At 39.8% G+C, this 15870-nt stretch overlaps 1 protein-coding gene across 9 annotated transcripts in view; it reads right to left on the bottom strand.

Moving 5' to 3' along the window:
- Nucleotides 1-15870, bottom strand: part of PQLC1 (PQ loop repeat containing 1) — a 73471-nt gene that overhangs the window by 12836 nt on the left and 44765 nt on the right. For 6 of the 9 annotated variants that reach the window (XM_025147626.3, XM_025147627.3, XM_025147628.3 and 3 more), the window contains one exon: nt 6631-6847. The exons of the other annotated variants lie outside the window; for them this stretch is intronic. In XM_025147626.3, coding sequence (XP_025003394.1) covers nt 6631-6847 — 217 coding nt within the window. The remainder of the gene's footprint in view (nt 1-6630; nt 6848-15870) is intronic. 9 annotated transcript variants of the gene reach the window in all.

Raw genomic sequence — 15870 nt, 5'->3', positions numbered from 1 at the left:
CTTGGTCTTGCTGAACTTCATCCCATTGGCTTCAGCCCAGCAATCCAGCCTGGCCAGACCACTCTGTAGGGCCTTCCTACCCTCAGGCAGATCAGCACTTCCTCCCAGTTTAGTGTCATCTGCAAACATACCAAGAGTACAATTAACTCCTTCATTCATATAATCAGTGAAGATATTAAACAGGATAGGCCCCAATATCAACCTCTGGGGAACATGATCTGTGATTGGTCGCCAGCTGGATTTAACTCCACCACCACTCTCTGGCCCTGGCCCCTCAGCCAGTTCTTCACCCAGCAAAGAGTGTACCTGTCCAAGCCATGGGCTTCCAGCTTCTCCAGGAGAATACTGTGGGAGCATCAAAGGTTTTGCTGAAGTCTAGATAGACTACATCCACAGCCTTTCCATCATCCACCAGACTGGTCTCTCATTCACAGAAGGACATGAAGTTCATCAAGCAAGGACCTCCCTTTCATGAACCCATGCTGGCTGGGCCTGGTCCCTGGGTTGTCCCACACATGCCATGTATTCTCACTCAAGATGATCTGTTCTATAACCTTTCCTGGAACTGACACCATGAACTCTAGCAGAACTATCCAGGTTCTGGAGTTTCAAGAATAAAAGCAGCTTTGTTTCCAGATTTTTAGGTAACTGGGGAATAAGACATCTTTAGAAAACAGTTTCCTCTCTCAGACTAACTCTGACCCTTTGTAACTTGGAACCTGACTTCACGCAAAGTATCTTGTACTGAACTTCCTTGCCAGCAGAAAACAGCATGACCAACATTAATCATATGTTTTCAGAAAACAAGTACAACTCATTTTCTCTTGTATTTCAGGATTTCAGGGTAGAGAGAAAAGCACCAACTGAAGAGAGTGCTGATTAGACATGCCAGCAGTGTTTTATTCCTATCACTGTGAAGAAGCCTTGAACTATTTGTAAAAGAAGAATGCATTTGGTTTGAAGTAATTTGCTTTGAATTTGCTTCTTGAACTAATGGGATTGGGTGATAAGGGAAGAGAAAGCAGAAAGACACAAAAGTAGAAAGGATGGGACACATGCAGTACATGCAAGAGCTTTAGCAATTCACACCATACTACAGTCTAGGTAATGCTTAAGGGAAGTGGCTTCTGTCACTCATATTGTTCCTACTGCTGGAAGCAAAAGGGAAGAATGGTTCCATACTCCCTCCTGGGATTTTTTTCACCTATCTTCTCTTCTTTCAGTTCCTGAAATTCCTACACAAGCCTCACAGAACAGTCTTTGGAGCCCCACAGTGCATTACTGCAAATCTTGAGAGAACAGCTCTGAGGAAACACAGTAGGCAAGCATAGAGGTGAGCATGGTGCTGAGCTATGTATAGTCACCTTCAGACAATACGTCCACAGAAAGCCAGCAGAAATTGGAGTACAGAACAGGAAAGGAAAAGAACATGGAACTAATGGTAGAGAGAAGAGGTTCCTGGAATAGAAGAGTGGATGAAGAACAGAAGATAAGCTGTTTGCTTCTTGAGATGGAACAAAATGGTTTTCGAATCATCTGCTTGCACGCTGAAAGGACTGTCTCCATTCTGAGAGCACTGAAGAGAGACCAAGCCTGTTTATTTTTCTGACGTAATAACACCTAGAAAAAATTAGTAGTTGCCTGAGTACTTTTTTTTTTTTTTTAAAGTAAATGGCTGCACCCTTCTGCAGCCCTTCCATCATCTTATTTGTTTTGACTGCTTAAAGTATAAAGCAACTATTTTAAGAGTAGACACTATGCTATACAGGCATCTGGGGGCTAGAGTTCCAAAGATTCTCTAGAATGGTTCTCTGTTCAGCACCTTCTTTGGTGAAAGTTCTGGATGGGACACAGCACTTTAATAACTCAGGTCACCACTGCACTGTACAGTATCTACCTCAAAATTCTCACAAAGGTCTCTCTTATTCCTACTCCTATTTCTTTGATTTTGATCCATGCAAGTTCTGACAAGGAAAAACAAGAGCAAAGGGAAACACAGTTTACACTGCCATTGCTTGTTTCCTCCTTTATTTCCCTTCCTATTAGCACTTTTACAAGTCATTTTTCAGTTATTTTCTCTTCCTCCTTTCCTGAACTTCCCCAAAGTATATATATGTAACAAAACTGCTGTAACAGATGCTGATTGCATCTATCGTCTCTTTTAAATGAAACTAAAATTAGCCATTATGAAATATAAAAAGTTTGTGCCTTAGCATAAACACCCATAACTCTTCCTCATTCTCTGTGAACACTCGAGCTGTGTTATCTATGCACTATTCAAAAAAATAAAATAAAATAAAATCCTTCCACCTAAAAAAAAAAAAACCCTCACAAAAAACACATCAGTGCCATTTTTACAGCACTTGCCCAGTATGCCTAAATCCAAAATCTCATTACAGCAGGTGACCAAACACTGGGTTAGCCAGTACTCTATACAGCTTTCTACATCTGTCCATCACAGCACCTTGCTAATCTAGTACAGGCAAAAAGTCTAGCAGCTCGCATTAATCTTTGCAGAATTTGGATAAAGCAAGGATTTGTTTCTGGGACAAACGCTGTCTTCAGAAGTCAAAAGCTTCCTTTATAAAAATGATATAAAGAACTGCATTATGTCATGAAGAAAACAGCTATAGAGCAGTATTGAATAAAAGCACCCTACAACAAAATTTTATCTCCCCAAGAAATATTATCTTATAGTATTTTTGTTATCTATAGCAGAGAAGAGGAAATAATATTACAGGATATACATTTCATATGATTTCTTTATCTCCCTTCACACTGCATCTATTTTACTGGATACATTTCAAATAAATGCTTGCTTGGAACTAGCTTACAGCTACAGCATGTCTCATAAAACAGTTCCAAATGGAAAAGCATTAAGATTTGCAACTCTTGGCTCCATGTGCCTGTGAGACAATAAAGGCCAATTGTTTCTCCTTTAGTGACTTGTGCTTTTTTCAAAAACAAGATAACCACAGCGACGAACACAGCACAATTATCTGATTCAGTCTTTTCCATCCAGTCTTCTCAAGACAGACTTATATGAACAGAAAGACAGTCTAATTGATTGTGCTGGCTGTCTCAGTGTGTCAAAGTGCTGAGCCTTCTACCCAGTATCAGTAAATCTTGACGAAGTATACACAGAAAGGAGGTTCTTTTCAAGAAGACTGAAACATGACAACAAGAAGAGGGGGACCACAGCCCTCCCTCAATTCTGTCTGTCCAACCCTCTAGCTGCATGAATGGCCCTAAGCTATGGGATACATGCTGCCTCCTGCACAGGAAGCAGCTGGCAAGAGAGAAAAGCACACAGCCAGAAGCTAATCAACCACCAAAAGAAGGCTTTCCTTACTGGAACCACAAACCTCCAAGCTAACGATGGATGGACAGATTTGGCTATCATCTGTTCTGTGGCGTCTGCAATATGCAGTCCAGGTCAGTCCTACTGCTGGTCCTCCCTTTCCTGGAGCTGAGGAATTTCTACCATCCAGTGGCTCTGAAACTCCAGGCACTGGCTGAAAAGAAACCATAGCTCCGTGGAGTTGGAGCAGCAGTTGACTGTTATAGAGAGTCACTGACAATGACTTCAATAACCTTTCGTGAAAATCTTTCAATGAAGGGTAATTATCATTCCAGAGCAGAGTATGGCAGGGCAGAGCAGCAGACAGAAATGGAAAACAGACTACCATAGAGCAAACCTACCCTTGTGCAGACCCAGAAGATGTAGATGTGGGTAGATGGGGTAAAGGTGGTTTTAGTTTGCTTTTAGTTCTCAATGGTCTAGTCTATTAGTAATAGGCAATGCATCACATTCATCTCCCTGAAGCTGAGTTTGTTTTGCTGGTAATGGTAACTGGTGAGTGATCTCCCTGTCCTTATATCAACCCACAAACTCTTTTCATCTTATTTCCTCTGCATGTCCTGAGAAAGAGTGACAGAGCAGTGTAGTGGTGCTGGGCTAACCCAAGAACGTTAAACCACCACAGACTTTTCAGAACAGAGTTCCAAGGGTATTCTGCCTTCCACCACAGCCACATGTCCCATTTACATCTCACTCCTGGCTTTCGGTCTCCAAATCTGTTTATCTGGAAACAATTACTACTTCAAGCATGAAATATCCTCAATTTCTATTTCAAACAGATAGGAGTGATTGGGATGGGGAGTCCGTAGGGTTATTTGACACCTTTTCTCCAGAAACATCATCATATCTGCAAAGTCTGGCAGGACACCTTGTTCAGATGTGGCCAGATACTATAGTTTTACTTTCCATTCCTATTTTGACTGTTTAGTTTTGCTAAAACAGAAACAGACTTAACATATGAGATGTTATGTCCCATTCAGTCCTACTTCAGAGACAGATGATTGTTTCTGTTTTCCTTAGTTGGGCCATGAGGACCTACCCCTAGTAAACTGTGATGCTTTTATCAGAGATATAGGCTCCAGTTATGCACTACAAGTCACTGAATTACTGTGGTTTAAGAAGTTACCACAGTCCAAAAGGTCACTAAACAGACTTAGTAGGCTAAATCAGCTTAATTCTTACTGCTTTTCCCATTAAGCTTAAAGTCACAAGGATATTTGAAACTCATTACTTCACTTTGCCACAGAGGCCAGCTAAGAGGCTATCTGGCAGCTGTCCATTATGGCCCAGTTGACAGGCAAAGGATCACCAGCTCAACTGTTTCTGACAGAGTCAACTAATTCTGCATGAAGTAGTAAATATATCCCAGTGGGCATCAACTAGCCCCTGGTAAATACCCGGTTAAAAGTTCATAAATTCAGTTCTATGATCTGCTTGGCTGGACTGCTAGATGCTTACTTCAGGACTTCCAGGATTGAGATGTCTTCTCTACTTTTAAATAGAGAAGTAAGCACAGAAAGGGAAAAATCAGAAGAAACAATAGCTTCTTCAACAGAAAGTAAAACATTTAGCAGAACTCACTGTCATAGTAGGAAGAGCTTGATAATGCTTATAGACCAACAGATCAACTCAGGATTACACAGTGCTAGAAAGTATATGTGGTTCTTGCAATACATATAAAGCTGCAAGGTGACCTGGAAAAAGATATGAGCAACTGCATTTGCATGAACATACCCCATCTGTAGTAAAGTAGCAGTACAAGCTGTATACTATCTTATCAGTACCCACACCCATCAATATCCAATAGTATGCAAAGTACTGCTTTGTGAGTAATCCAAGGGGAAAATCTGCAGGTAGAGCAGATAAGGAGGTTGGCTATCCTTAGACCTAGTCTTGTTTGATGGCAAGCGAATGAGAGCTTCTACACTATCTTCTGTCAACTGAACAGCGGTCTTTACCAAAGCAGCTGTACATGAGAATTATGCAACTCTGTGTTTCCATGCAAAGAATTAAACCATTCATTTGAAGCACAATGTTTGTTCCTCATTTTACTAAATAGCAAATACAAGAAATTAGAAAAAAAAGCTCAGGTCCCCCAACAGGAGCTAAGGAAAAGCAAATCATTATCTGGAAGCAGCTATCATAATATGGCATTATAATTCACAGATAAAGAACATAAAGGGGAAAGTCAAACCAGAGTATAAATAAGGTCTAGTAGGTAAACTGTCTTCTGGATATCACACAAAATCATCCAAGGCAGTGTGTGCATGCAAAATACCCAAATACTTTGGAAGGAAATCCTGACTCTGTATCAAGGGTGTTCCAATAAGAAAATGCCTTAAGTATCAAAGCAGATTTCTAAACAAGCCAAGCAAGCAAAAGTAATAGTGTCAACAGACATAACTGTTTTGGTGTGAAGCAGGTAGAGACGATTATTTGTTTTCATCAAAGCAAAAATTATGTCAGCAGGTTTAAAGCCAATGAAAGAGGAGCTGTTTCAAAGCAATGAAACAGAAGACAATCACTAATAACCAAAGTACTTCCTGAATTGAATTTGTTGCTGTGCTGTCTTCTACATACTGGTGCATCGATACAGTGTGGTGAATATTTTCTCTCTGCAAAAACTCTACAAGTTGCATTTGCAATTTGGAAATCTTTGTGTTAATACTGATATATACAATAAACGGTATGAAACAATAATCTAGTTCAATGTCTCAACAGTGGGCATAAGATTAAAGTTTTCTGTCCTACACCTGTTTACACGAATAATCTTCCTATGTTTGAGCTTTTAAATGTCAGATACAAGTTTTTAAATAAAAATACTGATGTTATTTGCTACTAACACTACTAATGTATTACAGAAAAGAACTGAGTAAATTTGTAAGAACAAGCAATGAGCATGAGTTGCGACAATTACTAGCTGTAGACTTTGTCTTTAGTATTTTTGATACAGAGGACCTCTTCAGACCATTTCTAGTGACAATAGCAGTAGCTCTACATATTATTTTAATAAAACATATTTTATCTTGAAACTGTCCACCTAGGCCTGAACAATAGGTCAGATCTTGTGGATATAAATGAGCTCCCACTGTCTACAGCAATGCTGCGCCAGTTTGAACTGACAGAGGGTCTACCCCAATAACTGCTGTATATTCAATTAAAATTTAGAAAGATGACATTGCCCTGCACTGAAAAGCATTCTCACACTATAAAAATATTTACCTAAGCACACACACACATACTTGTTTTATTTAAGGCAAACACCATACCTCATTCCTTCTGTGGACCTATTCTGGTAGTTACGGTAGAGTTGAGGAACGCCTAACATAGCCTCTGTGAAAACTGCAAGGAAGCCCAAGGTTTCCACAAAGAGAGATGAATCAAGCCAGAGATAAGTGATGTAACCGGTGACACCAGTGAAGGTCAGGACACACTGCACGTAGTCCGTAAACTTGCTCCAATGCCAAAAATAGTTCAAGTCAAAATCTGCAACAGAATAAAAATGGAAGAAGAATAAAATTCCCCAACCTCATTCAAAGTTTATCAGAGTAGAATTGAGAACTGGTAAAATATGAGAAAGTCAGTCTTTGGGAACAGAAAGAAATAGAAAATAAGAGGATAAGAATTTAAAGGGGAAAAAAAGCAACTCAACACCACAAAAAAACAAAACAAACAAAAAAAAACCCCACAGCTTGATCTGGAAAACATTTTTTGTGGGGCGTGTTCAATATGGAAACAATAATACAAAGAACTGCAAATTATTAATATATTTACAAAAATGAGTTTTAAAGATAAAGTGTTTGTCTTCAGATATGAAACACAAAGAACTCTGGAATGAATCTAACAGAGCTGACAAAAGAAGGGCTCACAAAAAAAACTTCACACTGCCAAGGACAGGTCCCAGCCACATCAGTACAAGCACGCTCTTGTTTAGGACTATTGTCTTCACTTTCAAACTGCCTCAATCCAGGCTGAAAGAAGGTCATCTCAAGTCCACATCTCTGCTTCCTGGTGTGTTACTGCTGCCTGCAGTAAGGGCAGGCTTCTGTGCACAGGCAGCACAGTTTTGCTGAAGAAGGTGCAGGGCTGTGAAGAGAATCCAACCTGGAACAAGACTTCCCACAGATAGCACCACTTTTCATTCCAAGGACAAAATGTACTTTCACATTTGTACTTCACTTTGCCAGCAAAAATTAAGTGCAGGGTTTATACCCATTTTTGTATCTCTCAGAACAAAGCACTATATCACTAAACAACACCCTCTCTCAAGAGAGAATAAGACAAAGAACAAACCAAGCATGATGCTTGCTTACATTAATGTACCACTGGAAGATACATAGTTATCTTATCGATAAATAATAATATACACCAATTTATGTCACTGCCTTTTAAGCAGAACTACAGAACACTACAAAAGAAGTCCCCCTGTTAATTCTGGAAAGAAGATACTGACCTCTGCTGGCTTACATTAACACCAAACTCAGTGAAACGAGAATGAATCTGCACAGGCATGTAGGTGCTTAAGGATACATACACATTCCAAACAATCATTTCATTTTCTGTACCTTTTCACACTTCAATGTGTGGTAGACATGCTTTATTAGCTTAATATCTCTTTTTTAGAACTCAGCAAAATCACACCTCAAGACAACTACTGCATCCAGTAAAATAATTTTACTTTGCCATACAAAGAGGAAGGCAAAACTAGCCAGAAGCCATATTCAACCTATAGCATAGCACTTTTTATAGCATTATGTCAGCCATTATCAAAAACTAAAATAATCACTACATTGACAGAGCCACTGTCAATGTAATGTATACCTTCAGTACTTTATGGCAGTGGCTCCTCAGCCTCAGAATCCACTGTCAGGGATGCATGACTAAATAAAAAAAAGTAGACCTACTGCTGGCATAGCCAATTGAGCATGACAGCATCACACGTGCACTGTGTGCTCTGTGAAGACTTTCCTTTCTGGAGGTAAAGGAAGAACAAAACAAAATGAAGCAGAAAATGTAAGACATAAGACCGACACTACAACAAAAGCAGGAGATATGTTACTCCTTTTTCTTAATTCCTACTGCATTTTCTGGAGAGAAGAAGAGTCAGCAAGAACTGTGACAAGGAAAATGGTGCCTAAACTTTCTATTCCTTCCACTTTGCTGACCATCTGTGCCATCAGGGTGTTCAGACACTGGGAGAGGATTCCCAGAGAGGTGGTTGATGTTCCATGAATCTATCAGTGTTCAAAATGTGTCTGAACAACGCCCTCATTAATGTGTTTAACTTTTGGTTAGCTCTGAAGAAGTCAGTAGTTGGACTTCATGATCTTTCAAGGTCCATTCCAACCGAACTGTTCTGTTCTATCTTTATTCTAACATGAAGCAGTGAGAGGGAGAACAAAGGAAATTCACTCAAATTTTGCCATGATGTTCTCAGCTTCTTGAGCAATACCAAGCAAATGACTTAACACAACAGATTTGACACTATTCCAACTGTAAGAGAAAGTCTCTGGTAAAGAGGTGTTTGGGCTTACTATGAGGACACAATAATTAACAGCAGAAATAAAGTAGGTGAGAGAAAATTTGGCCATTTAAAAAAGCAACCTCCATTCTGGAAAAGTAGAGTTACTAATGTTTTTCAAGTAAAACATAATATTTACTTTTACCAGTTTATTTCTTTAAACCCTATTTCTGCGATGTTCTCAAAGAATCTTATGCCCTTTTAAAAACACTTCAAGCACCTTCTTTCATCCCTTAGAAAGAAAATTGTTCTTTGTAATTCAGACCTCTTGCATTCAAGCAAACTAGGAGGAAAACCTGAACTGACTTTTCAGCAAGGGTCATTCAACATTATATAGTGTTCAAAACATTGATTCAGACCAATACCAGAAAATTACTAGCTAGTGGCAGCCATAGACAAGAGCACATAAACCTTACTCCTCCAGACAGTACCATCTGTAGAAGAGGCCATCTTTGCTCTCAAGCTGCCTATGCAGTCATTATATCTCAAATCACAACCCTACAGCTCAGCTTGGAACTTGCCTGCATAGCACCTTCTACATGCAGGACCCTCAGCCCCTCACTTACTAAACCCTCAGTGCAGCTCTCATAGTTGCCCTGCATACATTGGGTTTCTCCCTTTGTTCTCCACACGCTCAAAGATCCTTTTAAAAATATTTATCACAGTTCAGCAATTCTTTATTTCCCCATTTTATTAACAGAAATGAAAGAATCATACCTACATGCAGGTGCTGAAGTTAGAAGTTTGTGTCAATGTTCACATGGCTTCTGTGAAGTCAGCTACAAAATCCATGAGGTAATCACATGCTAAAGTACTTGCATAAGGCCATGGATTTTGTAGCTGACCTCACTGAAGCCCTGTGAGCATGGACATGTGCTTATTCAGTACTGCTGTACTGAAGTCTATTTCCATTGATGTTAAGTACTCGCATCTCTGAACCTAGTATTGGGCAGACAAGAAATCTGGTAATTAGGTCATTTAGTCATCATTCTTGGCCTGAAAATCCTAAGTATTAGTTCAGTTATAACAACATACACAGATGAGAGAACTGGTGCATGACACAGGGCTCCAGCTGAAGCAATAGTTAATTACTAAAAGGAAAGAGAGATTCTCTTCTGTTTAGTCTCTTGCTCAGAACCATAATGATGCTATACAGCATCTGTTTCACTATACTAGATTATGAGTAAATTCTAGTTTCCATTATAATTTGCTTGATAATGTTTTCCTAGAAAGAAAGGAAAAAGGAGAGATAAGAACAATCAGAACCTTTGCATTAGCCTTTTAGAAAAACATCTGAATTATATTTAAAAAGTTCAATATGTAATCACTAATTGTTCTATTTAACAGATTTACTTTCCAAATGCTGAAGTCTATTTTAGGACACTACACGTCACCAAAGTCTGCATTACCAACTACTTCCAGGAAAAAAAAAAAGAATGGCTTAACTAAAGAAAAAAAATGAAAAGTAATAGCATATCTGTCCCTTGATGTAGGTCCCAGTTTTTGTCTCCCTGATATCTTTTTCCCTAAAAAGATAAAAGAGGAAATTCTACCATGCCACAATATATTTCTACAAAATATCTCAAAATCTGACCAGGACTAGATGCTCTGAAATGGCCAAGCACTGCTTGCAATATTCACTCCACTGTTCACAAGATCCCCATCCTGCCCAGAAAAAAACTTATGATGTGAATTTGTAGCCATACTTAGTCAATTTAGTTGAAACGGTAACTCCCAGTCACTAACGTCCTGGATTGATCTGAACTGACATTACTGCAGTGAAAGGTATGATCTTATTACCCATGCTTGAGATCTTTAATCCACTCAGGGAGCCACATTTTAAACATCTTGATCCATTTATAGATGAGAGACTTATGCTGGAAAATCCTATTGATGCCAGGGAAGGAGCAGCTCAGCTGATCTTTTGTGCAGTAACTGCAGAGAAGTCTACACAGATTGAGGGTAAAGAAAGATGAAATTAAGACCTCATCTGAGAGGCATATTGCGTGTTAGATATGAAGAATATAAAGCAGACAGAAACCGTATTGCCAACAGTTGTGGTTAACATTAATCAAGCCAAACTGCAAGTAGAAAATTCAAGATTCTGTTGTAGAATTAATACTTAAGTGACACAGAGAGTCCACAGTGTTGACTCTCACTTGAAGATGACACAGAGGTTCAAACAGTGAAGTCATATTTAGCTAAAAAGCATGCTCTGATGTCAGCTACCACCTTAGTTCCTTTGTGAAAATGAAGCAAAGACTGACAGCCAAAAAATGGAACCTCACCTCTATCATAGTAGCAAATTTTGTCCTAATATCTAATTTGAATCCACCTTGTTTCAGTTTAAAATCGCTATCCCTTGCCCTATCGCTACATACCCTATAAAAGCATTTATCCCAGGTCCTTCAACCTATCCTTGCAAGGCAGATGAGTTTCCAGTCAAATATCTAATCCCTACCTTAACAACACTGGAATACAAAACCTCAAGGCCTAGATGCTGTGAAATGGAGTGATACCATTAATTCAGCCAACCTGGACCAGTTACAAATTGCGGTCGTATCTAGGGAATATTGCAGGTTATTATGCATGGTCTGTTTGCTATAAAATGCACACAACAGTTCAAGGATGCAGAGCTAAGATTTACAATGCACTGTTCTGTATCTTAACCACTGGGCTATGATAAGTCAGGCGGCAGGCTCCCTCTCACATGCTCTTTGGCTCAAGAAGCTTGTGATCTCTGCTGTAAAAGGGGTTCATCTGTGAGCAGCAGGCAAATGTGATGTCCCTCCTTATCTCAGCTCGGCAACAAGGCCAATTCTTATACTAGTTGGAAAACAGAGACTTGCAATTCCTGACTGAGAAATGAGCTCAGAGTACACACACTGACTGACTGCCCTAAGGTATGCTCTGGCACTGCAATCAATGGTTGTATCATAAAATAAACTTTGCCACATCCCTGAAGAGGACTTGGGAGGCACCTACAGCAGGATTTGGGACCCTGACACTAAATTCTGTACACCTGCAGTCCTTTAGTTGTACCAGATCCCTCCTGTCTCCAGCATCACTTGCCTCCCAACAATCCCAATGTCAGGGTTGCAGCAGGATGCAGATAAGCACATGGGTTAGCAGAGGCACGTCCAACCTGTGGGCTGTACACTGTCTGGCACTGCTCACAATGCAGCCTGCCCCCTGCCCCACACCATCATGGCGGCCCCATTGTACATCACTGGGCATCACTCACCACTATCTGGGCTGAAACCAGGGCACGGGGAGGGTGCAGTGCTTACTCAAGTTACAGCAAATAATTTTACGCATTTTGATATACTGGCTAAATGCAGTCCCGTGAATAGAAAAAAAAACATGCAGCTGTGCTTTCCCTTTTGATAAAGGAATCTGAGAATAAGTTTCAAGATGAACAAAAAATAATCCATTTTTTTGTATACTTGGGACTCAATTTTCAGTTGACATAAGCACATTACTTGTGAAATTTCAAATGGAATGTATGGATTTGCAATCCAAAATTTGATCCAGTCTCTTTATCATACTTTTATAAGACTTATCTTACCAGAGAGAAATTGCCCTCACTTCACTGTCACGTCTTACTCATATTATCAGTTCTTGGCAGTACGCACATTTGTGAACAACTGTTTTCAGGGATGAAGAACAGGAAGAGTAAAATTTCATCAAAAACCTGATGAACAGCTTGAAAGCTAAGAATGGCAACTACTGCCATCGAACCATCCTGATGCGTTAGTTGCACAAAAACAAGTTTGCATGTCCCACTAGTTGTATGGTTTTTCTGCTCTCTTTTTAATATGTTTTAAGAAAAACATTAAAAATTAGAAGCTTTGTTGTTTATATGCATTAACTATATTTTATGTGTTTTACAAGGATTGATCTGAAAGTAATGCCTCCTATTTTATTATGTTGGCATACGATATCAGAAATGGATGTCAGTAGTATGGCAGTAGAGGTTTGACCTTCCTGCCAAAATTCCATTATATTTTGTTGCTATGTGACAGATGGCAGCAGAGAGGTGGTCTGACAAAATGGCATCTGACATGGAAGTGTGTATAAAGCAGAGGTGTGGAAGTGAATTCTTCTGTGCTGAAAAAATTGCACCCACTGACATTCACTGATGCTTGCTAAACACTTATGGAGGGCAAACAGTGGATGTGAGCACAGTAAAGTGGTGGGTGTTGCATTTGATCAGCGGCGACAGCAGGTTATCTCTTCTGGTGCAGACTGTCATGAGCGTGGTGCGCAGGCTCTTAATCACGGCTGGTGAAAACGCATAGCTAATGTTAGTGACTCTCCTGAAAAAGAATGTTTGGTAGCTGGGAATTTGCTCTATTAAGTAGTGTTACTGTGATATTTGTATCTGATGCAGTTTCCTCCATGGAATTAGGAGGCATTACTTTCAGAGCAATCTTCGTAAATGCAGCCCTAAACAATTCTTCTTCACGCAATACAGCCCAGGTAAGCCAAAAGGCTGGACACCCATGGGTTAGCACCTCTCACCTTGCCTATTCCCAATGGCTCCTAGCCAGCTGGTAAGTCTCTCCCATCTCCCTTCTGAAATTCCTGCATACCTCAAAAGGCACTCAGGAAATAACTGGTGTTGTAAGAGCTGGAAGGCTTTGAAAGACTAGCCAGCTAGGCACTTTTTTTGCCTTTCTGAAAAAGGAAGAGATTTAGCACTACAGAGGGAAAACTGATACGTTTAGATTTTCTTTCTTCATTTTCTGAAGAAATGATAGAAATCTTCAACATGCTGCATGAAGACAGTGTGCCTTTTACACTCACTGGAACTGCAGAGGAACTTGCTATCTTTCACTCATGTTACAGAAGAGAGGAAATGAGAGTTTAGCACCAAGAACCTCTGGCTTTAATTCAACCTCCTCCTCTTAAAAAAAAAATTAATAATAATAATAATAATAAAGGAATATTAATCTTGCAAAGATGAAGATGTTACTATCATTGCTTTTTGTCTTCATTTCTTCAGGCCTGTGATTTGGGAATTTCTGCATCCCTTTTAAGCACCTGCACAGCCCTGCCACCACAGTATTCATGCATCTCTTCACATGTCAATCTTAAAACATTCCTGTCCTACAGCCCCTTCTTACTCAGCCTTCACACTGGTACCCAACACTGTCTATCCTTCCCCTTCGGAAGTGAAATAACCCAGAGAGTCTTGAACCTTCTGAAAATAACGCCCCAGGATATATAATAATGGAATGTATGTTTTATTTCCATTGAAAGCAGCTACTCAGCTTACTTCTCCTCACCTCATTTTATGTGGTGTCACCAGCTTTTATAATCTCTTATACTAGTTCTCCATTTTGTTGTATATCAAGCTCACCTCCTCAAAAAAATTACACAAGAGTGGGGCAATATCTGCCTTATTTTCTTCCAGCCTTAGCCCCACCTCAGTGCTTCTCACTCACTTTCCGTACTGTTCCTCAGCACAATATACCTCTCAGTATAGGACTGCATTTCCTCTGTGAGGAAGATTAGCCTTCTTAAACACATTAGTACTGAAGTTATCTACTGTATTACTCCTATTTCTGCACTCTGCTCATTACAGAAGACAACTCTCTTCTTCCTACTCCAATGCACTGACCATCCTTCTCATACACCATCTCCATGAAATCATCTCAAAAGCTGGAAAAAGCAGCTATTAGCTGACTTACAAGATCACTGATGGAGGAAGACAGCTTAACAATTAGACAAATCGTATAGCTAGGAATGCCACTGAAATGTAGTAGTGGTGAACTAATTAGTGCTATGGAAAACCAGCTATGTACTTGAAAGTCGGAGTGAAAGGGTCATGAACAGCCTTTTAAACCGCGCTGAGACAGTGAAAGCACAGATTTCAGAAGGAGTGTCTCGAGGAGCAGCAAGGGAAGGAGGACAGGAAGCCCAGGGAGCACCTCAGCAGAAGGAGCTTTGACAGCTCTGGCTGCAAATGTTCCTGATTCTGTTCCCCTCCTGGTCAAGAGCATCAAAAAATCCACAGCAAGTCAAAGTAAAAAAATAACCCCCCCAATCCTTCACCTGCAGGCACAGCTCTGAAGTCAGGCTTTTGTTCTCAACTACACTAACAATGAAGGCAGCAGATTATTGCCACACTCACTCTTCTTTTGGCTCGATACTAAGCTAACTATATAAACCAGCTTCTTTTTTAGACAGTAAGCTAAGCAGGGATGATATGAATGTTACGGCAAGAAGAACAGACAGCAACAAGATACTAATTTTCCAGTCATTTCAACAGTATTTTACACTATCCTCAGCATGGTTTATCTAAGCTATCACCCACAGTCCTATCAGGCTGTACACAATGGTGTCCAGACAAAAGACTTTTTCTAAGCAGGAATCACCTGAGTACTGAAGAGCAGATTGCCTTGGCTCCACATTCTTGTAGCTGGAATTATGAACTATATGAAAAGTTTATTTTGAATAGTATTGTAGCTTATTCTTTGAAGTCTAAGTCTGAAAAGATATCAAGAGTACTATAATATTGTAAACAATGTGCACTCATCATAATCATACTCTATGCAAAGACTACAATTAGATAAATAAAAATAATTCTAAATACTACAAAACCAAGATCTGGGCAGATGCAGGCTGCCTCAGATACCACAGTGCCACAGATTACAGCACCAGGTTGCACAGATAATACAGCAAAATTAACCCTCCTTGTTTCCTAGGTAACTCATCATGAGGCAAGACAAATTCTAGCCCTCAAACTGGCCCTACTAATTTAGTATCTGAACAGTAACGTGCTGTGCAGCTGCTTCCTTTGCTGAAATGTCATGTGGCCTACTAAACATCTCTCAGCAATTGCTTAAGTTAACCTCAGAAAAGCCTATTTTCAGTATCAACAGTTCTAGTTTTAAATTATCATAAGCATGCACGAAGTGTAGGGAGCTTTCTGCTCTTTTTTCATTTGTCCCTCTTCCGTCCACATCCTGACTCATATATG

The sequence above is a fragment of the Gallus gallus genome, chromosome 2 (genome assembly GCF_016699485.2).
Source record: "Gallus gallus isolate bGalGal1 chromosome 2, bGalGal1.mat.broiler.GRCg7b, whole genome shotgun sequence".
NCBI classification, from domain to species: domain Eukaryota; kingdom Metazoa; phylum Chordata; class Aves; order Galliformes; family Phasianidae; genus Gallus; species Gallus gallus.
This window is presented reverse-complemented; position numbering and strand designations above follow the sequence as displayed.